Source organism: Phaseolus vulgaris, chromosome 11 (assembly GCF_000499845.2).
Source record: "Phaseolus vulgaris cultivar G19833 chromosome 11, P. vulgaris v2.0, whole genome shotgun sequence".
Classification (NCBI taxonomy): Eukaryota; Viridiplantae; Streptophyta; class Magnoliopsida; order Fabales; family Fabaceae; genus Phaseolus; species Phaseolus vulgaris.
Window position 1 is genome coordinate 21,094,978 of NC_023749.2, and position 27,407 is coordinate 21,122,384.

General features: G+C 38.1%; 1 protein-coding gene across 1 annotated transcript; it reads left to right on the plus strand.

The window, feature by feature from the left end:
• Positions 1-2,768: 2,768 nt before the first annotated feature.
• LOC137826517 (wax ester synthase/diacylglycerol acyltransferase 4-like) lies at positions 2,769-5,784 on the plus strand. Its single transcript, XM_068632511.1, has 5 exons — positions 2,769-3,253; positions 3,775-4,347; positions 4,608-4,961; positions 5,152-5,289; positions 5,415-5,784. The coding sequence occupies exons 1-5, from the start codon at positions 3,068-3,070 to the stop codon at positions 5,571-5,573; spliced, it is 1,410 nt and encodes a 469-aa protein (XP_068488612.1). The 5' UTR covers positions 2,769-3,067; the 3' UTR covers positions 5,574-5,784.
• The last annotated feature ends 21,623 nt before the right edge of the window (positions 5,785-27,407 follow it).

The window sequence follows — 27,407 nt, forward strand, 5'->3', positions numbered from 1 at the left end:
GCCGTTACGAATTATCCAAGGCTAAGGGATTCAACTAATTAATTATATATATTGATATGCCATGGTGGTTTAGACGGATGACATGTGTATTTGGATTCATTAATTGTCATTTGACATTTTAGTTCAAAACTGTTTTTCTACGACCTATGCCCGTCCTATAATAATAATATTGAATAAAATAAAAACCAAATAAACCCAAAATTTAAAAATAATTTTTTATCAGATTAGGTCGGTTCTTTTAAAATCTAATTAAATCCAAACCCAGTTTATGTATAATTATTCATAAATTTATAACATCCCTTTGTATATACAAAAGAATAAAAGATACCCAAATAATTTTTATTACTAAAGACATATAATATAGTCATCACTTTAATTTTAGTAATACAAATTTTAAGATTATGTCATTATTTATTATTTGCTATATATAATAGCTTATGAATAAAATAATATTTGGTATTTGAAAATGTTTCTATCATGTTTTCTCTAAAAATAAAAGTAAGATTAAAGCTATGTAGGAATTGATGAAGTCAATAATTTAGGTTGTATCGCATAGAACTTAAACTAATACAACTAAAGTAAAATAAGAAAACTCCAATAATCAAATGGTTTTTCTCTTTAAAATCATCCAATCTAATCTGCACTCGAATTATTTTGTACACATTGAGTGTGGCTTCTTAGCAACTACTTCTCAATATTGTGTCTATTGATTCACCGACAAATATCTCTATCTCTGCAGCATGAACTGTGGTACAAAATCATGACACGTAAAATATTTTATTTCATTAAAAAATATAGATCCTTTTAGCATTAGTTTTCAGATTGTAAGTGTGCACGACTTGATTAAGTATGAACAGAAAAACAAAAGAAACAACAACAAAAATTATACACCACTTTGTTTTATTTCTTTTCAACTCTAGAAAGATTTCACTATAAAATCATGAAATATAAATCAATTTTGAAAACAAAAAATAATTAGTTGTTATAGTGATTAAATTAAAAATTATTTTAGAAATTAAATAAATGTTTGGTTTTTAAATTAATTTTTATTATTGTTAAATTGGTATCTAATTAGTAACCAAAGTTTTTCTACTAAATTTAAAATTTAAATAATGGGTAGTTAAAACCTTGATTGCTAATCAAATACCAATTTAAAAATTATTTAATAATATTAAAAACTATTTTTTTAGTTTGTTAAATGGTTTTTATTGTAATTGTTATTGTAACTATTGTAATTATTTTTTAGTCTTTAAAAATTGATTTCTACTTGATTAAGTGAAGTATAAAAATCTTTATCCAAAAGCTTTATAATTTTTTTGGCCTTTACTTCCTGTATTCACATTATTACTAATTGAGCTTTCATACTAACAAAAAGAAAACTAAAATACCATTCCCACCATACCACCGGTGTCACTCTACCACCATTCTACACTGCATTATTTGAGAGGAAGAAGAAGAAGAGATAACTTCTTCTAGAATATATCATTTACATTCTAGTTTTTCTGAAAATTCTTTTCCATAAATTCTCGTAAGCTTTGTGCCTTAACCTCACACACCCACTACATTAACCTATTTTGCTAGTTCTCTTAGCTTCGAAAAATCATCTCAAAGGTTTCTATTATATTTTAGGGTCTTTATACCGCAAACAAGAGGCACCAATAAGAAGTTTTGTTTGTGTTTTTAGTTATATTTACTATATATATATATAATTAATGTATATATACATATATAATTATAAGTGGTTATTCCATTTTTTCCTTCTCTAATATAATATATTTATATTTGCTTATTAAAAAATAAAGTTAAATTATAAGTCATTCTCCGGGGAAAAGATAATTAAGGTGTGTGGTTGGCTATACCTATCATTACCACCAACCAGCACATGCCTTCTGACATTCCATTTCATTCGGAGTCACTAGAGGACCCTATATTATAATACTTTGTTTTAGTTAAATAGTTTTTATGCATTAAGTACACAAATCAATGTATATAGAAAATAGTTAGCTAACCCTTAAATCAGTTATTTCCTTTTTCTATATAACAAGAGTACATTTGAATAAACTTAAAAAAACTAATTTTAATGATATAGTTTTTGAAGATGTTTTTCTAGATTGAATTTTTTGGCCACACTAAAAAAGTTTCACGTGAAAATTACCTTTTTAAAATAAAATCTCTACAGATTCAAAAAAAGAAAAAATATTTCTAGATGATGTTAAACTCAAGATTGAAACATTAATTAATATGTTAAAAATAAAATATAAATAAAGTTTTTCTCATGGTCTCTTATTTCCACATATTAAAAAAGTATTGCATTTTCTATTGTTCAAACTTGAAGTTTTTTTAAATGATATCACTAGACCCAATTATCACTTTTGAGTATTCTCTATTTTTACAAATTTATTATAAAAGACATTCAAAGACTTAAAGAAAAAAAAATATATTTAAATTGTCTTTAATTTTTAATCTCGACTCTAAATAAGAAACTATTGGCTGTAGTAGAATAAACCTCCAATAAAAGATTAAGATAAGAGAACATAATTTTGGTTTGAAACCTCTTTATAGATATATTTTTTCTTAATAGATTAAGTGTTTTTTCATGAAAAAATTTGGATGGAATCACCAAATATTAAAATAGAAAATATGAATAAAAAGACACTGTTTACTGTTTTTTTTTTTTTAAAGGGTTGCATTAAATTCTAATGTAATAATATTGTATTTTAAAATTATTTTTGAAACTATATATATCGTTCATCATTTTTGGACTTCTCATCCCGTACGTTAATTGGATATATCCATATCAATGAACACACTTTTTTATTCTGATCTAAATGCCGCACTAATTATTGGCCATAGCTTTATTTCAAACTCCAAAGCCATATATTTTTCAAAGTAATTGATGTGCCACCATCATTAATGTATCAACCAGATTGGTAGTTCTACATCCTATCATATAGAAACAACAATTGTGCTATATATTGATGATGGTTTGTATTGGCTTAAGCATCCAAAAGCAATAGTTTCTGAAGTCTTACTTTTATTCTCTTTTTCATACACACAAAATAGCACAATGGATCAATTATATGAAGAGGTTGAAGAACCAGTGAGTCCCCCTGGACAATATTTCAACAGTTCAGTGATATGTTCCTATGTTTTTGGCTTTCTTGAAATAGCAATTCCAATTGATGACTCAAAGACCGTATCTTTGATCAAAGATGTCTTCCTCCCTATCAACCCACGTTTCTCCTCTATCATGGTTCTTTTCTCTTCCATCCTTGAGTTAATTTTGATTTTTGTTGGCCAAAATACTTCTTTATGTGCCCTTAATAACGGTTTTTGGTATTAAAAAATAAGTAAATTTTTATTTTAGTGTGTGTAAATATTTTTTAATATTTTTTCTTTGTAATATGAAATTTCTATTTTGTTCCTATATTAATTTTAAATTAGATTTTACATTTATTTTTGGAATTTAGATTTTGTTTTAAATATCACATGCTAACATGATAGTACAGACATTAACATTGAATATGATCCCTTTTGCTTTCTTTTAGTACATAAAGAATGTCACATAATAATAATAAAGATAAAAAGTAATTATTTCAGATTTGGATAAAAAAACAAAAGACAATAAACATAAAAAGCCCTCATTCATTTATATTAAAAAAAAGATTTAAAGGCTTAGTGATATGAATTAAATTAGTATATATCACCAAGTTCAAATTAGTATTCAGTGATATTATGTATGTTTTGATTGTTGAATTCGTTGCTTCACCACAGATAAGAGACCAAGATGGTAAAAGGAGATGGAGAAGGGTAGAAGTGAAGCCTGAAGAGCATGTAAAGATTCCCAAATTTCCAGAAGGCAATTCACCTGAATTATATGACCATTATTTCGATGACTATGTGACAACGATTCTAACTGAAAGAACACCACAGAACAAACCACTGTGGGAAATCCATATTATTAAGTATCCCACGAGCAATGCTGCAGGCACAATAATTTTCAAGCTTCATCATGCTCTTGGAGATGGTTACTCCTTAATGGGTGCCCTTCTTTCTTGCCTTCAAAGAATTGATGACCCTTCTCTTCCACTAACTTTTCCTTCAAGAACATCATCAAGTTCACAAGGTTCAAAGAAAAACATGTTTCAGAAGTTACCTTCAGTTATCTCCTCCTTTTTTAGCTCCATGTCAGATTTTGGATCAAGCTTAGTGAAGACAACAATGGATGTAGATGAGAAAACACCTGTAAGATCTGGATATGAAGGAACTGAGTCCATGCCTTTTGCCTTGTCAAACATATCACTATCTCTTGATCATGTCAAAGCAATCAAGACCAAGCTTGGAGTGGTAAGATTATAGAAAAAAATAGTCCTTGCATTAATATGTAAAAAGTTTTTATGTTCTTCTATCAGTTTTTTTATCAAACCTACCTTAAAACAGTTTGTATATTTAAAACAAGTAGTACAATATTTGGATGATGTCACTTTGGATATGAAATACTCACTTGTTAAAAGTCTGATGAATCAGAAATTGTTTCTGATATGATTAATCTATACTGATACATATATGGTCTCAAAAAGTTGATTTATTTATTTGCAAGCTTGCAGACCATAAATGATGTGATTACTGGGATGTTTTTCTATGGGATTCGGTTGTACATGCTCGAGATTGACAACATGGCTAGAAAAGCAAAATCCACAGCTGTGGTAATGCTCAACACAAGAAATGTTAAAGGGTACAAATCACTGAAGGAGATGCAAAATTCAAAGGTGAAAGGTCTGTGGGGGAATAAAATTTCTTTCCTACAAATACCTATTCCAAAGCTAAGTCAATCCAGAAGCCACAACCCTCTTGAGTTTGTTTGGAATGCCCGAAAACTAATAAATAAGAAGAAACGTTCTTTCAGTGTTTATCTCATAGGTTTGCTCTTAGATTTGGAGATGAAATTAAAGGGTCCTGAGGTATGTATATGTAATTTGATGTTTAAGTTTATAAAAATAGTTTAGGGCTCTTTTCACTTCTTTTTAACTCATTTTAGTAAGTTCTATGCTCAAATTTATAACACAAGTTATCATATTGTATGGAGAATCTCCCTTAATTATTCTGCCATATTCTATTCAACTTCTGTTATTTGTTATGTTGGTGTCTTAGGCTGTAGCTAAAATCATCTACAAGACTCTTGGAAACTGTAGTGTTGTTATATCCAACATTTTTGGACCAATGGAACAAATGGCTTTGGCAAATAATCCTATAACTGGTTTATATTTCACTATGACTGGTGGACCTGAGGTATTTATTGAACTGCTCATTTATTTTTGGGAGTTAAATTCATTCTCATGTATATATAGTGATAAGAAAATGCATAAAAACCACTACCTATGTAGGTTCTAACATGCTTTTCTGTGTGCTGGCAGAATATAGACATAACTATTATGAGCTATGTGAAAGTACTAAGAATCACCTTGAGAACACTTAAGGGATTCATTGATGAACAGAAACTCAAGTTTTGCATGGAGAAAGCCTTTGATGTGATATTCAAAGCTGCCATGGAGATCTCTCAAACACCCAACTAGAAATAATTGAGACAAAACATGTGACATTGTCATTCCAGAATGAGTCACACATTCAAATTAAAACATGTAGCTGCTTATTTAATATTGTATCTTAGTTTTAAAAAATTGAATCTTCATTTTTATGATAGTGAAATATGAACGCTATTTAAGCCAATGAAGACATAGAATTCCTGTGGAACCATTCAAATGTGGTTCCTCTTACTTTTCAAAATCTTTCCACCTTACACTCATAATTTATTTTCGGTGTAGAAATTTTCTCTTTATTTTCCTAATGAATTTTTTTTCGTCAAGTCTATGTTATAGAGGAAATTTATTTTTCTAATGTTTAAAGTGAATAATGATATTTATATTTAGATACACCCCATTAATTTTAAACATCCAGTTATCATTTATAATTCTTGGGAAAATTCAATTAATTTATCCTCTTTGATGTAGATACAAGATGGACACTTTCAGAAACCATACGCAAATAATAGAAAATAGAGCAAAATTAGAATAATGAGACAAATAATTTTTAACGTGAAAAAACCTTCTCAACTTGAGAAATAAAAACCCACGGGACCTAATCCAGAAAATGTCTCTATTATAAAAGTAGTATTACAAAATTTGTTTATCTCATTATGTGAGGATAACACTCAATCTCACCAAAGAAGGATGGAATACAAAGTCTCTCTAGTCTCTCACTAGGATTTCTAATCTCACACTGTTCCGGCCGGTTGACCTGGATACGTCTTTGTGCGCAACCTTGCCCGTCAGCTAAGGACACCTTCCCTCTGGCAACCTGTGAACACCTGCAAAGAAGGACAAATGGGCGCCCTAGCGGCCGTTTGCACTCCGACGCTCAAGTCAGCTAGCAAGAAACACCAAAACTCTGCACCTCCGTATCGGAACACCGTGGATGGTGCTCTGAAGGTGGTAAAAAGAACTGTGTATTGTGTATCTTTTCTCCCTCTGGCAAACAATTTTTCTCTAGTCCCTTGTCCGTAACCTCAAGACTCGAGCAAACAACTAGAGTGTATTCTGGGAAAATTTGCCAAAAGTTCGAACCCCGTTTCCAACATCCAAGGTTCTATTTAAACGCCTCTAGCATTTAAAGCGTCTTAAAGCGCATTTAATTCAGCGCCTTTAAGACGTTTAAACCGCCTGAAGCATTTAAAGTACCTTAAAACGCTCGAAACGTAAACTTTAATTACCTTTAAATAGCTTTAATTACCTTATGGATGTTTCTGTTCTGACCTGGCTGTTATTACACGTGGAGGGCCTCACAGCACCGTGACCCAACTTGGGGGTATTTCGTCGCGTGAGTCCTCCTTCCTTGGGCATCTGGCGCATGGGGTGACTTTTTGGGTGCCAACTCATGCCCCCAAACCTCTAGTCACTCGCTTTGAGGAGAGCGTATCTACCTTCCTTTTGTACCCTGCACCTGGTTACCCCTGGGCGTGACCCTCTCATGAGTCGTATCTATCCCAAGGGCCTCTCTGGGGCGACATGGGCATTTCACGAGTCAGATTGCTCTCCACTGGCGCTAGTACTATGGCCTTGAAGCCACCTTTCTCTTTACTTTCTCATTGTTTCTGCGCTTGGTGGGCCCGAAGCCTCCATGGCGTCACTCCCTCCATGGTCTTTCCTACCCATGGGTATCGGGGAGTGACATTACCGGCGGCTTGTTTGGCGACGCCGTATCTTGGCGGCACCTTGTCTAGGTGACGTCTTATCTCGGCGACGCCATGTTAAGGCGACGCCCTTCTTTGGCGACGCCTTGTCCTAGCGACGCCTTGTGTAATTATTTTGTTGACTTCCTTTCTTTGACCCCTTCGCATGGCCACACCACATGTTGACCTTGGCCCCGACGCTGACTTTGACTTTGGTCAACGCCCGGGGGCGGGACGGTACACACACTATGATGGATATCTCTTATCTCTTTTTCTCTTATGTTGCTCTTCTACTTGCTTCCTTGTTTCTTCTTTCTCTTTCTCAGAAGTTCTCGGTATATAGAGAACGAGAGGAAACCCTTCATAAAGAGATTAATGCTCATTACATTTTCAACCGAGAAAGTTACAATTTTCAAAAAACTTTTTAATGGTCATCATTGAATAAATTCAATGGATTGATTACCAATATTAATTGGTCATAATCTTCCATTAAATTATTGTGGATTACCAATAATTTTTTTCCTTAATTAACTTAATTGAGGGTATCAATAATTCAGCTCTTCCAATATTATGACCAATATTCTCCTTAAAACTTTTAAGGAGAGATGACCAACAATAATTTATCTACATAGTATCGTGTATGTTTTCCTTACAGAATTTCATTTTTTTTCTTCGGGTTATTTACACCAATCTTTGTCGATGCTACTTTTTTTTATAGTAATACTTGAACTTTTTTTATTATATCATATAGATTTTTTTAATTTATTTTAAATCTACAATTAGGAAAGTAAAATTCTTATATTTGATTTTCTTCTTAAAAATATTTTTGTTAAAATTCAGTATACTATATAATTTTTTTCTTCAATAAAATATTAATTCATGTTTATGATAGAGTTGAATTAACGTAATTATTAAATATCAAACGAGACAGCGCATCACTACCACTATATAGAGCATATCTTCTAGTTCTCTCCAGATTTTCCAAATGGCACATTCCTTCTTTTTTTTCTTTAGAATATATATTCTCCTGTTGAATAAAATGAAGTTATGAAGGAAAAGTTTACATTCAATGATAATTTGCATACTCAATCATTTATTAATTTCATAATGAAATCAATAGGACGTATACATAATTCAAATCGTTTAGTACACATTTCATTTAATGCATTCACTAGTATAAATAGCCAGCAAATATTTATTATGTCATCACTTCTTTGTTTTTGGTGAGACACCTTCTGTTGTCATTGTCATGGCGATAAGAATACAACAACAATTTGAAGTTACCACCATTAATGGACGGGATGTGATCTTCATGACCATCTCTTTCTTTAGGGGTGTTATTGGAAACCCAAATTATAATCTTATCAATGAATGAATGGCATGTTATAGTTACAATTATTAGCAGATGCAATTTAGAGTTGAAATTATAATTGAGTTTCGAATTCAACATTTCAAAAGAATTCGGGGTTAATTGTAATGGCAACATGTAATTCTAAACATTAAGTTATTCAAATATCAAAGTAACTTTTTTATTAAGAAAAAATATAATAAATAAGAGTATTTAAGAGATATTTCTACCCATTACATATATCCTATAAAAGCCTTAAAAACACTAAGAGCTAGATCATCCAAAAAAATTTGCCCATAATCCACCTAAAATAAATGTGTCTTTACATGGAGGGAGAGTACACTAGTGCATAAAGGCTAAACAAGGGCGGCTATTTGTATATTTACAAGGGCGACTATATACTCGCATTTGATAAGCACGTATTTGTAAATCAAAGAGATACAAGTGCGGTTGAATAGCCGCATTTGTAAATACTATTTATAAGGGCAGTTATTTCTGGTAGCCGCACTTGTATATGCTTCTGAATCAGAGTTTAGGGGTTTAGGGGTAATGCATTTACAAGTGCGGCTATTACCATAAATGCACTCGTATTACAAGGGCGACTTTGGTAAATAGTCACCCTTGTAATAACCGCACTTGTAAATCTTGCACTAGATTTATAAGTGCGGCTATGGTAAATAGTCGCCCTTGTAAATAGTGGTTTTTTTTTAATGCAATCTGTTTATTGCTAATTCCCATATAAATTAACCTGTTCAATTATATATACCCAGGCAGACAAATACATAAATTCAGAGAATCAAATATATATTGATAAAAATGTATTACAAATACTAATCAAATTACATATAATCCCTACACTATCGATCAACTATCCTAGAGTTATAAAAATTTATGAAATATGTGGACCAAAAATGTCTCACATATGTTGTGGCTTCTGAAGTTATTGGTGTTTCTTCCGTGAAGAACTGCATTTCAAAATATAGTTGACATAAATTAGTTTTAAGATACATATATGTTAAAGAATTATAAAAATAATTTAACATATCATGTTACCTCTTTCCAATCACTTTTAATGTCTAGTCTTACAATGCTAATCATCCATTGCATAACGTAATAGCCACACTCATAGCTTCCTGGTTGTTTATTACACTATAATTCAATAAAAAAAGTAAAAGTTAGTATATTGATAAACAATGAAAAGAGAAAGAAAAAAATTACAAACCTTTATTCTTATCCAGTTTAAATTATTTGAACTAGATCGACCTTTTAGGATGTTATATCCACGTTATGAATTGGTTAATACAAAAAACCTCGTTAGTAGATGGTTAATTAGTAACATACAGAGTTAAGTTTATAGTGTACTTACGTATCAATGATATTCTTAAGATTTGGGGGTATCTTCTTGTGTAGGGAAAAGAACCACACAACAGTCTTATCAACCATTGATAAGACAAGTAACTACCAATAATGCCTATATCATCGATGAAAAGAGTTAGTAAATATTTAAAACATGAAATAGTAATAATTGACGACATATAATTAAACTTACCCATTAATATAAGGGCATAAATAAATTTTTTTCCCTCTTTTCCAGGGTGTTAGTGATGTATGATTGGGTCTCAGTTGCCTTTGCTGCAGTGGGATTAGTATATGCAGGATCTAAGAATCCATACACATTTTCCTTTTCCTCAGTGAGACAGACTCCATGCAAAAACCTACAAGTTACTAATAATCAATAATAATTTAACATAAAGTAAATTGAAATATAGGTAAAGATACTTACATTATAAAAAATTGAATTATATTTATATTGAGCTCCTGATCCCCAACTACAAATTCTAATAAATTTGTCATGTACATGTACAGTGGCAGTTCAGTGTTTATTTGAAAAAACGTATCATCCCAGGGAACTTCAAAAGGATCTTGACCAATCTGTCTAGTAGCTAGAGCTAAGGAAGCTATAGGATCGTCAACCGGAACCTCATGCTTCTTTTCCGGAGTTGGTTTCCAACGAGGTTTCTACAAAATAAAGAACATTTGTATTAAATTATATGTAATATATAAATATAAATATAAATTAATATAATGAAATGAAATTATTACATAAGGTTCTAGCATAATTGGAATGAGGTGTCTAGGCCAGGCAACGAATGTCTTAAATGCATCGGCCATAGTGGTTACCTCATTTGAAGGTAGTGGAACACGAACATTAGGTACTCGTACTTTTTCAACTGTTACCTTCGCCACAGCAGGGGAGAAAGGAACGTTATGTAAGGTGGTGACCTCTCCATAGACTTTTCCAAGGGCCACCACCTGAGGAAGCTTGCCGCCCGCTACCAGTAGCTCACATTCCCTCGTCTGCCCAATGATATCCTCCCATGATGTTGTAGGAGTCGCACAACTCCCCTCTTTATTCTTGGGAGTGGGACTATTACAAATAGCCGCCCTTGTAAATCAAAGTGCTTGATTTGTGAGTGCGACTTTTACTATATCCACACTTGTAAATCAAAGCGCTTGATTTATGAGTGCGGCTATTACAAATAGTCGCATTTTTAAATGAACTTAATTTTAAAAATGCCACCGCGTTTTTTACGAGTGTGTTTGTTTGTAAAGCCGCACTTAATAAGGTGCCCTTGTTTTTCCTTTTCTGCACTAGTGGTAGAAGGTGAAACAACATCCATAATCAAATATATATAACAGTTAAATCTAACAAGGTTGTATAGATGAGTTTTTACAAATCAAAAAATCAAACAAACCCTTGCCAAAGCTTTACAAGCTCTAGACACAACACTGATGATGGAGGAGGGCCAAGCACACCGACCCAAGGAAGCCAAGGCCCAAGCCAAGGAGAGCGTCTAGACCAAGACCAAGGTGAGCGTCTAGGACGTGAAGGTGAGCGTCTAGGACGTGAAGGAGGGAGGCTACCCTTGGAGCTAGACCGTCTAGGACCCCTTACAAGATCAATGGCCAAACATATTCAAACACAAGCAAATGAGGCCACGGATGGAAGAGAGAAGGCTTTGTATATGTTTGCATAAAGGCCCATTGGGGGTACTTAGTAGATAGGATAGTGTAGAAAGCATTTTGGAAGGAAACATTCTAGAATGTAGGGTTTGTGTGGCCGGTCATTGCTTGGCACATGGCTTAGCATTTAGATTTAATTTTTGGTTTTCTTTTTCTTGTAATTCAGCTTACAAATTACGTCCAAGATAGCCTATAAATAGGAAGGCTATCTCATTGTATTTGACAAGTTTAATTGAGTAATGTTATGCTGCCATTTTTGTGCACTAGCTTTACTTCTCCTAGAAATCTAGGCTATAAACTTCAATCCTTTCACCTTTCTCCCTTGAGCTGGCCGAACCACTCAAACACCACACTCATCATGCACCTTCAAAGCCAACACAACTCCTAGGAGGGCTTTGTTTCACTCACCCATTGCTTCCGCATCCCTTTTTACTACTTTGATTCAAGAAGAACACATGAAAATGCCATCATTTGGTATCATGAGCTTTTGGTTCTTCAAGATGAGTAGCTTGGTCTTTTAATTTCAGTTCTTCTTTATTTCATCTTTGTCATTTCAATTCCTTACTTGTCTTGCTGTTTTTATATTTTAAGTTGTTCTTGGTGTGCTTATGGAAGATCCAACCAAAGCACAATTGTTCAATTGATCTTGAACAAATTCTGTGCAGCTTGTGATAGGATTCCTTACACCATTGTGTGGCTGTTTTCTTTTAGGAAATTGAGTCCTTATTGCTTTCTTATAATTGCTTCATTTTATGCTTTGAGTCTTTATTTTCTGAATCTATAAATGTTGTGTCAAGTCATGTGAATCCATAATTGTCATCAATTCTTAGTAGTCCTATTTTTTTGGCTTGATTGTTTCTTGTTTTTGGGTCTCTTTATATTGCTTTAATCTGCTGTTATTTTGATCCTTTGGTGCTTTTTATTTTTAGTTTGAGTTCATAATTGTGTCTTAGTTCTTACACAATTTCCATTCTTACATTTCCATTGTGTTAATTTTGGTTATCTTGCTGTTTTCTTCCAGTTTTCCAGAATTCCCCTGTCTCATCTCTCTGTTCTGGGCTGTTTTGTTTTAAAAAAAATATTTCCACCCATAGGAAAATTCTGATTTTCTGGAAAATGCAAGTTTAAAGTGTTATAGAAAAGACAAAAAAAGAATGAGGTCAAAAGAAGCAACAGAAAAAAAATGATAAATCTTACAAAATCAGAGTGCAAATCTTGAGCGCTCCAGCTGGCCTAACTGCACACCAAATTTGAAAAAATTATTAAAAAAAAATGGTGCATGCGTTTTAGGTGATTCCAAAGCCAAAATTTAGATAAGATCCTGAATTTTCTTGCATCCAAATTTCAGAAACAAATTTTACAATTACAGCTCAGCATAAATCGGGGAACAAACACGTTTTCTGGCCCACAACATTTTCCAGTGGTGCTGTTTTTTTTTTATTTGGTCATCTAATCTAGTGCTTTTCTTTAGGAATTCCTTTTGTGTGCCAACTTTTATTGAGTACCTTTAATTGTTTGCTTTAATTTCTTGAATCTCTTTCTAAGTTGTCATATTATAAATCCTTTTGGTAGTACTGTTTTCTTTCAATTAAATTTGTTTCTTGCTTTTGTTTCTTGACCTCTCATTTTGGGTGCTGGAATTTAATTCTCTCTTGGTGCTTATGTGCATGGAAATTGACTTGGTTTAAGGTTAAGCCCTTGTGAATAGGTGCTGGAAATTGGAGAATTAGAGCCAACTTTCTAAGGAGGAGTCAAAGCTAAGGCCGAAACAAGCTTTCTTGAAACAAACACTACAAACACCTAGGAGATCAACAATCAAGACAACAAAGAAAGTGCACTAACCAAAAAGAGGAACAACAAAGGGGGTTTTCTTATCTCCTTTACAACTTGGTTTATTGTTAATTACCTCTTTTAAATTACGTTTTAGACGGTGAGTGTGTCTTCAAGGGCTCAAAGTGTCCAAGAAGCCTCACCTAGGGCCGAATAGCATAGTAATTTTGCTTAGTAATTTGTTGCTTGTTTGAACTTGTTTTTCTTTTGTTTTGGTAGAAACGTTTTGCATGCTTAGTATTGTTTAATTTTGTGCTATACCGACTAGCTTTGCTGCATATCTAGCTTACATAGTTTTCTTGCTTTTTGATTTCTCAACTTCTTGTGTTCTAAGTGTTCTACTAAGAGAAAATTTTGTGTGAAGTCATTGGAGGAAAGTTTTTGGCAAGGAAAAGGCTTGGTACTTAAGTAGTCCATTGTGACTCACCTCCCTTACCTGGAAAACTACCTTCTCTAACTTTCCTAAACTTTCTCCAAGTAAAACACCTATATACACAAAGTTTTAGCCATGTCTTCTTCTTCTCACTCTCCAAAGTCTATAGAAAGTGAAGTAAAATCTTTGAAAACTCTTTTAAAAGAAGTATCCCAAGCGGTACAATTGATATCTTTTAGACAATTGGAGAATGAGAACAAAATCAATGAGTTGGCTAAAGCTCAAGAAGAGAAGTCACAAAAATCACAAAAATAAAAAAAAACTCATGCATCCCATTCTCAAAGTATTGAGTCTCTAGGGGAGGGAAGCCGTAGAATCAATGATTATTACCAACCACCCCCTAGAAGAACTAGGCAAAGGGAACAAGAGGTGCCAAGGGAAACAAGAGTAGACCTACCTCATTTTCATGGAAAGGAAAATGTAGAAGTATATCTAGATTGGGAGATGAAGGTAGAGCAACTTTTTGCTTGCCATAGGGTAAGTGAGGAACGAAAAGTACCCTTAGCCACCCTTAGTTTCCAAGGGAATGCCATGTATTGGTGGACCTCTCTCGAAAGAGATAGACGTCTTCATAGGGAACCTTCCATTACATATTGGAATGACCTTAGGGGAGCCCTAAGACGTCGACATATACCCTCTTACTACCATAGGGAGTTGATGGACAAGCTCCAAAGACTCCAACAAAGAAATATGAGCGTAGACTAGTATAGACAAAAGATGGAACTCTATATGATGAGAGCCTCTATTAGAGAGGAAGAGGAAACCACCATAGCTAGGTTCCTTAGTGGCCTATCACTTGAGATAAGAGATAGAGTAGAGCTCTTACCTTATCAAGACTTGAATGATTTGGTTCAACTTTGCATTAAAGTTGAGCAACAAAACTTGCGCAAAACCTCAAGTCAAAAGGTGAGCCCCTATTCTAGCTTTTATCCCAAGAAAGAGTTTAGAAGGGAGGGTAGTACATCCAAGGAAAAACCAAAAGAGCCTACCAAGCCCTTCACCAAAGAAACCTCAACCCCACCCATCCGAGCTAGAGATGTCAAGTGTTTTAAGTGCTATGGTAGGGGGCATGTGCAAGCACAATGTCCAAACCAAAGACTTTGTTTTTAAAAGGTGTAGACGAGTACACTAGTGGCGAGGATGAGCCTAGTGAGAAAGAGGAAGGGGGAGAGGATGAGAGGGTAGCTCCACTAGAGGGAGAATTGCTTATGATTAGGAGAACCCTCAACAATCACCCTAGCACATCCATGGAAACACAAAGGGAGAACATCTTTCATACAAGATGCAATGTTTTAGAAAATATATGTTCCCTCATTGTGGATAGTGGATCTAGTTGTAATTGTTGTAGTGCTAGGATGGTTGAAAAGCTTAAGCTACAAGTAGTTCCTCACCCAAAACCTTACAAACTTCAATGGCTTAATGAAAATGGGGAACTACATGTAGACAAGCAAGTGGAAATCAAGTTTTCCATAGGGAACTACAAAGACAAAGTTTTATGTGATGTAGTGCCTATGGAAGCTTGCCATATCTTATTAGGGAGACCATGGCAATTTGATAAGAAAACCTTGCATGATGGTCTCACTAACGAGATTTCCTTCACCCATAAGTATAAAAAGTTTGTACTTAGTCCTTTACCACATTCTCAAGTGGTGAAAGACCAAATACAAATGAAACAAAAGAGGGATGAGGAAAAAAAAAAAAAAAAAGAGCTAGAAAAAGAGAAAATCCTTAGGGATAGAAAGGCGTGGGAGAAGAGTGTTCCTTCCCACAAGGTTGGTCAACAAGAAAAACCTCTTGAAAATGTTTTTGAAAACTTGCTTCTTGTTGAACAACCAAGCCTTATCTTTTGTAAAGGAGCACTTACATGCACTGCCACAAGTAGTGAACTCATGGTTTTACCTCCTCAAGTAGAAAACCTTTTGAGTGAATTTGAAGATCTATTCTCCCAAGAAGGACCCATTGGGCTTCCTCCTCTTAGGGGGATAGAACATCAAATTGACTTTATACCGGGGGCAAGCCTACCAAATAGGCCTGCTTATAGAACCAACCCCGAGGAAACAAAGGAGATAGAATCACAAGTTCAAGACTTGTTGGAGAAGGGTTGGGTTCAAAAGAGCCTAAGCCCTTGTGCTGTACCTGTCTTGTTGGTGCCCAAAAAGGATGGAAAATGGCGTATGTGTTGTGATTGTAGAGCAATCAACAACATCACCATCAAGTATAGGCATCCAATCCCGAGGCTTGATGATATGCTTGATGAATTGCATGGGTCAACTCTATTCTCCAAGATTGACCTTAAAAGTGGATATCACCAAATTCGAATCAAGGAGGGTGATGAGTGGAAAACCGCTTTTAAGACCAAATTTGGATTATATGAGTGGTTGGTGATGCCCTTTGGGCTTACTAACGCTCCAAGCACATTCATGAGGCTTATGAATCACACCTTGAGGGATTGTATAGGTAAATATGTAGTAGTTTACTTTGATGATATCTTAGTATATAGTAAAACCCTAGAAGACCATCTAAGCCACCTTAGGGAAGTTCTTCTAGTCCTTAGGAAAAATAGTCTTTTTGCCAATAGGGATAAGTGTACCTTTTGTGTAGATAGTGTAGTCTTCTTAGGCTTTATAGTAAACAAAAAGGGGGTGCATGTAGATCCCGAGAAAATCAAAGCCATCCGCGAGTGGCCAACTCCACAAAATGTAAGTGAAGTAAGAAGTTTTCATGGGTTAGCTAGCTTCTATAGAAGGTTTGTGCCTAATTTTTCTAGCCTAGCTTCTCCTTTGAATGAACTTGTAAGAAAAGATGTTGCATTTTGTTGGAATGAAAAGCATGAGCAAGCCTTTCAAAGGCTAAAAGCTCAACTCACCAATGCACCCATCCTATCTCTCCCAAATTTTTCCAAAACTTTTGAGATAGAGTGTGATGCATCGGGAGTAGGCATAGGTGCGGTTTTGTTGCAAGGTGGACACCCCATTGCTTATTTTAGTGAAAAACTCCATGGTGCCACCCTCAACTACCCTACCTATGACAAAGAGCTCTATGCTCTTGTGCGAGCCCTAAAGACATGGGAACACTACCTTGTGTCCAAAGAATTTGTTATCCATAGTGATCAGGAGTCTTTAAAATATTTAAAGGGCCAACACAAGCTCAACAAGAGACATGCTAAATGGATGGAATTTCTTGAACAATTTCCTTATGTAATCAAATACAAGAAAGGGAGCACCAATATAGTGGCCGATGCTCTTTCAAGACGGCACACACTCTTTTCAAAACTAGGTGCCCAAATTCTTGGATTTGACCACATAAGAGAGCTTTACCAAGAAGATCAAGAACTCTCATCCATCTATGCCCAATGTCTACATAGAGCACAAGGAGGTTACTATGTGTCCGAGGGATATCTTTTTAAAGAAGGAAAACTTTGCATTCCCCAAGGAACACATAGAAAACTCCTTGTCAAAGAATCACATGAAGGGGGACTCATGGGCCATTTTGGAGTTGATAAGACTCTAGATCTTTTAAAAGCAAAATTTTGTTGGCCACACATGAGGAAAGATGTCCAACGACATTGTTCTAGATGTATCTCATGTTTAAAAGCAAAGTCTAGAACAATGCCGCATGGACTCTACACCCCTTTGCCGATTGCAAATGCTCCTTGGGAAGACATTAGCATGGATTTCAGTTTAGGACTTCCTAGGACTGCAAGAGGCCATGACTCTATTTTTGTGGTAGTGGACCGATTTAGCAAAATGTCCCACTTTATTCCATGCCACAAAGTAGATGATGCTCAAAATATTTCTAAACTCTTCTTTAGAGAAGTGGTGAGACTCCATGGTCTCCCTCGAAGTATAGTGTCCGATAGAGATCCCAAGTTTATAAGCCACTTTTGGAAAACTCTTTGGGGTAAACTTGGAACAAGACTACAATTTTCAACTTCTTGTCATCCTCAAACGGATGGGCAAACCGAAGTAGGTAATAGATCTCTTGGAACTATGCTTAGGGCTATCATGAAGGGCAGCCACAAATCTTGGGATGAGTACCTTCCCCACATTGAATTTGCTTACAATAGAGTAGTTCACAAGACTACTAATGCTTCTCCTTTTGAGGTAGTATATGGTTTTAATCCTCTCACGCCCATGGATTTGATACCCCTTCCTAATCCAAAAGATTTTGTGCATAAGGAAGGAGTACTCAAAGCTGATTTTGTCAAGAAAATGCATGAGAAGATTAAAATTCAAATACAACAACAAAATGAGAAGTACACAAAATACAACAACAAAGGGAAGAGAGAAATAATTTTTGAGGAAGGAGACTTAGTTTGGCTTCACCTTCGCAAAGATAGATTTCCAAATCAAAGGAAGTCCAAACTAAGTCCCCGAGGTGATGGACCTTTCCAAGTTCTCAAGCGAGTCAACAACAATGCATATAAGTTGGACCTACCTTTTGAATATGGAGTACATGACACTTTTAATGTAATGGATCTTTCTCCATTTGTAGGTACCAATGACGATGACGAGCTGGATTTGAGGACAAATCCTTTCCAAGGGGGAGGGGATGATGGAGGAGGGCCAAGCACACCGACCCAAGGAAGCCAAGGCCCAAGCCAAGGAGAGCGTCTAGACCAAGACCAAGGTGAGCGTCTGGGACGTGAAGGTGAGCGTCTAGGACGTGAAGAAGGGAGGCTACCCTTGGAGCTAGACCGTCTAGGACCCCTTACAAGATCAATGGCCAAACATATTCAAACACAAGCAAATGAGGCCACGGATGGAAGAGAGAAGGCTTTGTATATGTTTGCATAAAGGCCCATTGGGGGTACTTAGTAGATAGGATAGTGTAGAAAGCATTTTGGAAGGAAACATTCTAGAATGTAGGGTTTGTGTGGCCGGTCATTGCTTGGCACATGGCTTAGCATTTAGATTTAATTTTTGGTTTTCTTTTTCTTGTAATTCAGCTTACAAATTACGTCCAAGATAGCCTATAAATAGGAAGGCTATCTCATTGTATTTGACAAGTTTAATTGAGTAATGTTATGCTGCCATTTTTGTGCACTAGCTTTACTTCTCCTAGAAATCTAGGCTATAAACTTCAATCCTTTCACCTTTCTCCCTTGAGCTGGCCGAACCACTCAAACACCACACTCATCATGCACCTTCAAAGCCAACACAACTCCTAGGAGGGCTTTGTTTCACTCACCCATTGCTTCTGCATCCCTTTTTACTACTTTGATTCAAGAAGAACACATGAAAATGCCATCAACTTTCCTCATTGCAGTTGCCATAAACTATTCATAGGAAGATGTAAAAAATAATTTTCATTCTTTATACCCTTTACATTGTCTTTCCTTTTAACCGTTGAATTTTTGTCCCAAACCTATGCTACATGATGCCCACATCTCTATTGTGGCCTGCATTAGCCACTGATCCCTAGAAAACTGCAAAGAAAAATTTATCTAGGCTTAAAAGCCTAATATTTAATTTAATGATTGAATACAAATGTTAGGGTTTAAACATCAATTAGAATATGAAAATAGGGTCAAAGGGAACTTAGCAGTTATCCAAGCCCAAGATTTTAATTGGACCAACATGAAAACTTGTATCATCTAGGATTTTATTATTAAAAATGATATTGATTCTCATAGTCCAAATATTTCAAATTATGGCTATCCAAATGATCTTCAAGATATCATTTCATTAAAACTCATGAAATCAAACCCACAAAAGTGTATCGATGCAGTGTCGTGATGTGTGATTACAAGACCCAACCAATTAGCCATCACATTTCAAATTATCACATCTTTCAAGTAGTTAAAAAATAAATTATCTGAATTCTCTAACTCCCTATCGCACATTACATAATTTAGTTTTTAGGGATGTATATTTCTATGAAGAAAATTCTGGATTGTTGCAATTTTATCATGAAAGAAGCGCCAACAAAAAGAAGTAGTCGTAGGTAATGCTTTAGTTTTCCAAAGTTTGGTATAGACCTTTGATTCCTCTTCCATTTGAACATTTGACAGGATCTTATAAACAAAGTTGACAGTGTATATCCCCAAGCTCACATCTTTCCATACCCATTCGTCCTGGTTACTGTAAATTAGATGTTTTTTCATTAATAAGTTGAAACATTTCTTTCACCAAAATTTCCTCCCATACGAACTAGGGTCTTCTCCAACTTAGTCTCCAGCTCCAAAGACCCTCCTCCCAAACACCTAATTGACCTATGTTAATGTGTGATCCTGCCTGTTGACCGGAACGCTGGAAACTGCCTCGTCAAAGGATCGACGTGCGCACCGCTTCTCACCTCCGTTCCTCTTCGGGATCTACCTCAAGAACCTGCAAAGAAACAGTACGGCGCCGCTGCGGCCGATCGCACTCCAACGCTCAAGTCAGTGACGGTATCACCAAATACTAAGAGAACAGGAACCGTGCAAATCCTCTCTCACAGTCAGCTCTATCACTCGCAAGCGTAAAGTGTATAAACTGAACGTGCGTACCTCAGAAAGTTTGTTAAGAACTCTTATATACCTGGTAGCTTTCTCTCTCCTGGCAGTTACAGACTTGGACACGTGGCTCGCATCCAACTGTACATGTGCCATCATCTGGAGGCTCCCTGACTTGGCGCTGCTTCTACTCTCATTTTGGCTAAGTTACTTATGCATGGTACTGCCCAGTGCATAGCTAACTTGGGAGTGCGATCTCTACTGGAACTGGCGAGTTAGGGGTCTTCATACACCTTCCCTGTGGTCTCGCCGGCCGCCTTCATAATCTGCTTCTCCTTCATCTTTGGCGATGTGCTCACTCTGGCGATCTCCTTCATCTGGCGACTTCATCTTTAACTTGGCGATCGCCGATCCTGGTAAGCTGGAACTCGGAACACGCCAATATAACGACTGGCGACTACACGAGCCCCCCGACTTCCTTCCCTTCTGCCAACCTGGCGCCTTGCAAACACGCCTATACTGTAGCAGGGTGCCACGTCATCACTCCCGACCACCAGGGCGGTACAATGTGAGTTGATTAGGAGTAGATTCATCAGGTGATACTTTAAGAATTAGGATCAAAATTCTCAAGCAATTCAAGAACTAAAAACCGAATTGAAACCCATTAAATAAAGATAAATCGATTGAATATATCAAAGAATGCACATGAACCGATTATAATGATGTAAGGAAGCATTTGAACCGAACAAAATGAAGAACAAATCATTACAACCGATTAGAACCACACAATTACAACTTTCTACTGATTGAAAACAAGAACAAATGAACAAGACATGTTTAGAGTTTGATATGGAATGAAAATGGAAGAAGAAGATGAAAGGTTGGTGAAAACTTATGTGGTTGTAGACAAGGGAATGGTCATGCTACTTGAAAGGTGATTGGCTCCAAGATGAGTGAAGAATGCCGCCACTTGAGAGCTCCCAAAGACTCACAAGATAAGACTAGGAGAAGAAGAACAAGTCTCTCAAAAATCTCTCTCAACTTGAGAAGAGTAACTTTACTTCAATTTCAATCTAATGTGTCTTTAGAAAATCCAAGCTCATCTTTATATAGAATAGAGGGTCGGTCATAACAAGGTAAAGGGAAATGAAAAGGCATTTGAAAATGAAGCCCAAATAAGTCACTCCTATTCTAGAAAATGTGACTTTTTGTTCTACTTCTAATAAGTCCTATATGTTGAACAAGATGCTTTGATGTCTCCAAATCCTAGTGGAAAGCTTGAAGACCTTGCTGTTGTTGTGTGTGTGTGTCTATTTGTTTGAAACTTGTTAATTCACTCCTTAAGTTGATCCAAGCTCAATTGAATCTTTAACATTTTGAAAAGATGGATTTTCTAAAAGGAAGTGAAATTTCAATTTAACAGGTTGTTTGACACATTGGATTTTAAGCTTTGTCTTTGCCTTTACTGTCAAACAAATTTTAACAGGTTGAAATTTCGTTTTAACAGGTTGTTTGACACTTACTAGATTTCAAACTGATTTGGAAAAACTTTGTCTTTGCCTTTGTTGTCAAAAAATTTTTAACAGGTTAAAATTTTGAAACAACAGGTTATTTGACACTTAGTGATTTTGAATGTTGTCAAAAAACATTCAATCAGTTATTTCGAAAAATCAATCAACTGTTTTGCTGAAAACCTTAACAAAATGTTGTTAGGTGGTTTTTCTGTTTTGAATGATTCCAATTGCTTTTGGTCTTTTGTTGTAAATTGTTTTAACCATTTGATTGAAAGATAAAAAGGTGTTTTTTACGCTCCTATGTTTGAACTAAGAAAGAGATCAATCAAAAATAGTTTTGAATGAGCTTTGGATCATCTCAAGTGTGTGGAATAGGATTGGGTCTTGTATTATGATCTTTGATCTTGTGATTTACCCAGGTGTTTTCTATTCCCTTCCTTCTTAATAATTGTATTTTTGTACTGGTGTTTCCAAGAAGTGTTGTGTGTTCTTGAGGGGATCAAGATAAACATTCTTGGAGTGTGAAATCCTATAAAGTTAGTGGGATTCTGGCTTGAGGTGTGTGGTGTTGCAAAGAGGGTGAGTGGGCTTTGTGGGATTCAAAGTCACCTCGTTATGGTTGTGTAATTTGTAATCTGTGATTGATTACATAGTGAATTCTCAGTGGTTTTTGAGGACTGGATGTAGCTCAGGTGTTGAGTGAACCAGTATAAACATTCTCTGTGAATCTCTCTATCCTTACACTCTTTAAATTGCTTTAAATCTGTTTTGATTATATTGTTGATAAAAAACAACCAGTTATTTCGTAAAAACAACAGGTTGAATTTCTGCATCAAGCTTAAAACAATTTTATATTTGGCTGAGCAGTTTTTCCATTGATTAATTCTTCATAGCCTTTTACTCTACCTTCAATACTTGCGAAAATCTTTCAAAAACAATTCACCCCCCTCTTGTTTTGGCCTTACAATTCTAACAATTGGCATCAAGAGCAAGGTTCTTGAAAGTTATTCAAGTTTTGGTACTAAATCTTTTTTAAATGGCTGAAAAATTACCCTTTGGGGAGGGTGCTTCAATAAACATGCCACCTATGTTTTGTGGAATGAATTATCAATTCTGGAAGGTTAGAATGAAAATTTTGTTGAATCAATTGATAGAGGAATTTGGGATGCTATTATAAATGGCCCTTTTGTTCCTAAAATTGAAAAAGATTATGTTTTCATTGAAAAACCTTGGTCCCAATGGACTGAGTTTGAAAGTAAAAGAGCTCAATATGATTGCATTGCTAAGAGTATCATCTCTTTTGCCTTAAATTCCAATGAGTTTTTCAGGGTCTCAAAATGTGCTTTTGCAAAGGAGATGTGGGACATCCTTAAGGATTTCCATGAAGGTGCAATTAATGTGAAGAATAGTGTTCCTACCGGTTGACTCGATTGCCTTCGTACGTCTACGACGATTACACGCCCAATTATCTCTGCCTTCGTTCGTGCCTTTCTTCGATCAAACACCTGAAAATGCAAAGACAAAGGGCGCCTTAGAGGCCGTTTGTACTCCGACGCTCAAGTCAGTATAGGGCTAGGAAACACCGAAAGTAAGTTGTGTACCGCCCTGGTGGTCGGAAGTGATGACGTGGCATCAAGCTATTGTATAGGCGTGTTGATGGGGCGCCTGGCTGGCAGAAGGGAAGGAAGTCGGGGGGCTCGTGTAGTCGCCAGTTATTAAGTTGGCGTGCTCCGATCTCCAGCACACCAGAACCGGCAGTCACCGGGTTAAAGATGAAGTCGCCAGATGTAAACCCAGGCGACCAAGTGATTAGAGATCGCCGAAACAAGCACATCGCCAATCGAAGATGAAGGTGGTGCAGATCATGAAGGCGGCCGGTGAGATCACAGGGAAGGTGTGTACGAAGGCACCCTAACTCGCCAATCCCAGTAGAGATTGCGCTCCAAGACGACTATGCACTGAGCAGTATCATGCATAAGTAACTTAGCCAAAGGAGAGTCAGAAGTAGCGCCCAAGTCAAGGAGGCTCCAGATGATGGCACGTGTACAGCTGGATGCGAGCCACGTGTCCAGATGTGTAACTGCTAGGAGAGAGAAAGTGTCCAGGTATATAAGGGTTTCCCAACGAACTTCTGAGGTACGCACGTTCAGATTGTCTTCTTTACGCTTGCGAGTTCTTGAGTATACTGAGAGAGAATTGGTTCACGGTTCCTTGAGAGTTCTTGAGAGTTACTCTTAGTAATTGGTGGTTCAGTCACTGACTTGGGTGTTGGAGTGCGATCGGCCACAGCGGCGCCGTTTCGTCTTTTGCAGGTTCTTGAGGTGGATCGCGACGAAGGACGGAGGCAAACACGGCGCATACGTCGATCCAAGTTTGACGAGGCAAAGCTCCAGCGTTTTGGTCAACAGGTAGGATTCTCAGGCGCCCACCGTGGGGCCGTGTAAAACCTGTTCCCATCCACAGCGTGAGTTCTTGGAGGTTTTCACAGTTTTCTGTGTGGTTGTGTGCTGGTGCAACCATTGTTCGCTGTTCATCTAGATTTTGTTTGGTGATTTCGCGTTTTCCACCGTTCGTTTGGATTTTTGTTCGGTGAGGTGAAGGTTCTTGCTGCTTACGCGAGATTTGTTCGGTGAGATCTGAGTTCTTTGGCTCGTTTGGTTCTTCGTGGAAGAAGCGTTGGTTTCTGGTGGAGTTGCAGGTTTCTGTGGAGGTTCGCTGTGTTCTTGAGGTTTCTTTCGGAGTTTCGCGAAGTTCTGACCGGTTGATCGCTGAATCGATCGTCGCTGAAGGAGGTGTTGTTCATTGCACTCTGTGATTTGCCAAGTTTTCATGAGAAAAATGAGAAGCAACCGTTCAAGTCCACTTGCGCCCGTTGCTGCTGAAGGCGCCATGACTATGGCGCAGATGGTGGAAATCATGCGTTCGCTGCAGGCGAATATGGAAGCCTCGCGCATAGAGCAGGCGAGAATGCACGAGGACCTGGTCGCCTCTCGGGCCAGGAATGATGAGCTTAGCAGAGTGACTGAAGAACTGCGTCAAGCTCTTCAGGAGCAGCGAGGGCGTCCAGTCGCTGAAGAGGTCGCGCTGTCAACGCCGCCTCGTGTTTTTCCTATGCCTTTCGCTCAGGCGATTACCGACACGCCTATCCCTGCGAGTGTGGTACCTGTGAAGGCTGTTTTCACCGGCGTGGAGGATCCTGAAGCTCATCTCACCACGTTCCATACGCAGATGATGCTGTCAGGAGGATCAGACGCCGTGTACTGCAAGATGTTTGTGAGCACACTCCAGGGAACGGCGCTGGAATGGTTTGTGAGCCTGCCTATAGGTCACATAACCAACTTCCAATAGTTTTCTAAAATCTTCGTCGAGCAGTACATCGTGAACAAGGCACCGCCCAGGGTGTCTTATGATTTGTTCGATATAAGGCAGTATCAGGGAGAGTCCCTCAGGGACTACCTGAATCGTTTTGGGGCGCAGATGGTCCGATCGCCGGCCAAAGATGAAGAAATGCTGGTCTACGCATTTAAGAAGGGCGTGCTGCCGGGACCATTCTGCGAGGCATTAATCAGGGCTCACCCTGCCACGTTTGCTGAGGTCAGGCGACTTGCGGTGGCCCACATCGCCGATGAGAGTGAGGTCGCCGAGAAAAGGGGAAGCGTGGCTCCCGCTAGGCCGCGCGCCCAGACCAGGATCCAGCCACAGAGGGTGTTGGAGACAGCGGCGGCCAGGAGGGATCAGAGGACTCGCCATCCTTATGATCCAAGGAAGAACAAGGGCAGGGGTCAAGGGCGCCCGCAACCAGCACGCCGGGAGTACAACCGCCCGCCTAAGCACAAGTTTGTCATGGGATTGGCGGACCTGATCGCCATTCCCAATATATCAGCTAGGTTGAAAGCGCCTGAGAAGGTGGGCGACAAGGTGCTGGGACCAAAGCCAGACGCCTGGTGCGAGTTCCACCAGGGCTTTGGCCACACCGTGGACTCATGTTTAGCTTTAGGATACCAGCTCGACGATTTGGTCAAGAGCGGGTTCCTGAATGATTATCTGCTGGACAGAAGGACGGGGGGCGCGTCGAGCTCCCAACCAGCAGGCGGTGAGGCTCAGCAGCACGAGATGCCTACCCACGGGGAAATCCACACCATTGCAGGGGGTTTCTCGGGTGGTGGATGCACCGCGTCACAGAGGAAGAAGTACGCGAGGTCTGTGATGACGGTGGATATGTTTGAAGACCACTCGCCGGATGTGGACATTACGTTCACCAAGCAAGATCTTCGGGACGTTGTGCCTCATGACAACGATCCCATAGTCATCTCATTGATCATAGCAGGAAAGAAGGTCCACAGGGTTCTAGTGGACCAAGGAAGCTCGACAGACGTGATGTTCTGGCCGACTTTCACGCAGTTGGAGCTACTCCTTGACCAGCTGAGGTCCTATGGAGGGTGTTTGTATGGTTTTACTGGTGACCAGGTAGAGGTCAGGGGGTACATAGAGTTGAGGACTACGTTTACAGATGAGGCGGGTTCGAGAACAGAGAAAATCAAATACCTTGTCGTAAACGCTCCTTCAGCATACAACATTCTGCTGGGAAGGCCCACGCTCAACAGAATAGGCGCTATACCGTCGACCCGACACATGAAGGTGAAGTTGCCGTCTATGGAGGGGGTGGTAATCACCATCAAGTCCGACCAGAAAGAAGCGAAGAAGTGCTATGAGAATAGCCTGAAGAACAAGAGGTCGGTGAGTTACGTGACAACCACCCGCCTCCTGGTGTGAAGCCCAGATCGACGGTAATAGAAGAGACCGCCGGAAGAGACGTGGTGATGGTGGATGCTGAGCTGGGGGAGGGGAACGCCGGTCTGGAGGAAGAAGAGGTGAGGAATCGCCCTGAGGAAGCGAGGGAGCTGGGAATCGCCAGGGCGGTGATCGCCAGAGAAACCAGGCCAAAACCTGTCGAGCAGTGGCACGAGAGAGAGATCGGAGGAAAGATTTTCAAGCTGGGAAGATCTCTGGAGGTCGAGCTCCAGGACCAGATCGCCAAGGTGATAGAGCGGCATCTGGATGCGTTTGCATGGTCCGCTTCGGACATGCCCGGGATCGATCCCGACTTCTTGTGCCATCATTAGGTCAGACCGGTACGACAGAGGAGAAGGAAGTTCAACGAGGAGAGGAGGCAGGCGATTAGAGACGAAACCCAGAAGCTCCTCGCTGCAGGCCACATCAGGGAAGTCCAGTACCCTGAATGGCTGGCAAATGTCGTACTGGTAAAGAAGAGTAATGGGAAAAGGCGCATGTGCGTCGATTTCACTGATCTGAATAAGGCTTGCCCAAAGGACTCATATCCTTTACCAAGCATAGACGCCCTGGTGGATAGTGCTGCAGGGTGTAAGTTGTTGAGTTTCCTGGATGGCTTCTCGGGGTATAACCAGATCAAGATGCATCCCATGGATGAATAGAAGACTGCCTTCATGACCGAGAGATCGTGCTACTGCTACAAGGTGATGCCGTTTGGGCTGAAGAACGCGGGGGCCACGTACCAGAGGTTGATGGATCGAGTACTTGCACCCATGCTGGGAAGGAATGTGCAAGCGTACGTGGAT

Coding starts and splice junctions, on each gene's coding strand:
- LOC137826517 (XM_068632511.1), top strand. CDS start 3,068: ATGGATCAATTATATGAAGAGGTTGAAGAACCAGTGAGTCCCCCTGGA. Junction 3,254..3,774: donor CACGTTTCTCCTCTATCATG/GTTCTTTTCTCT, acceptor GCTTCACCACAG/ATAAGAGACCAAGATGGTAA. Junction 4,962..5,151: donor TGAAATTAAAGGGTCCTGAG/GTATGTATATGT, acceptor TTGGTGTCTTAG/GCTGTAGCTAAAATCATCTA.